The sequence below is a fragment of the Gekko japonicus genome, unplaced genomic scaffold (genome assembly GCF_001447785.1).
Source record: "Gekko japonicus isolate JY-2015 unplaced genomic scaffold, Gekko_japonicus_V1.1 scaffold336, whole genome shotgun sequence".
Lineage (NCBI taxonomy): Eukaryota > Metazoa > Chordata > Lepidosauria > Squamata > Gekkonidae > Gekko > Gekko japonicus.
The window spans coordinates 322,250-322,456 of record NW_015172014.1 but is presented as its reverse complement, the minus strand read 5'-3'; the positions used below and the strand labels follow the sequence as shown (position 1 = coordinate 322,456).

Genomic DNA, 207 nt, shown 5'->3' with positions numbered 1-207 from the left:
GGAGAAAGAGGGGCGGCCCCGGCCGGACTCACCTCCTTGGCGGCCGGGATGTAGCCGGCGTAGGCCAGGACGAAGCTGCAGAATTTGTTGAAATCCTCAATCGTCCGGCGCCGCTTCTCGGGAGGCTGCAAAAGCAGGCGGGGTGGTGTGTGCGTGCAGAGGCCACTGAGCTCCGGCCGCCGGGTTCCTCCTCTCCTCTCCCCCCCC

General features: G+C 67.6%; 1 protein-coding gene across 1 annotated transcript in view; it reads right to left on the bottom strand.

Annotated features, from left to right (window-relative positions):
* Positions 1–207, bottom strand: part of PHF23 (PHD finger protein 23) — a 6,996-nt gene that overhangs the window by 5,473 nt on the left and 1,316 nt on the right. Inside the window, exon 2 of the mRNA XM_015420307.1 lies at positions 33–197. Coding sequence (XP_015275793.1) covers positions 33–197 — 165 coding nt within the window. The remainder of the gene's footprint in view (positions 1–32; positions 198–207) is intronic.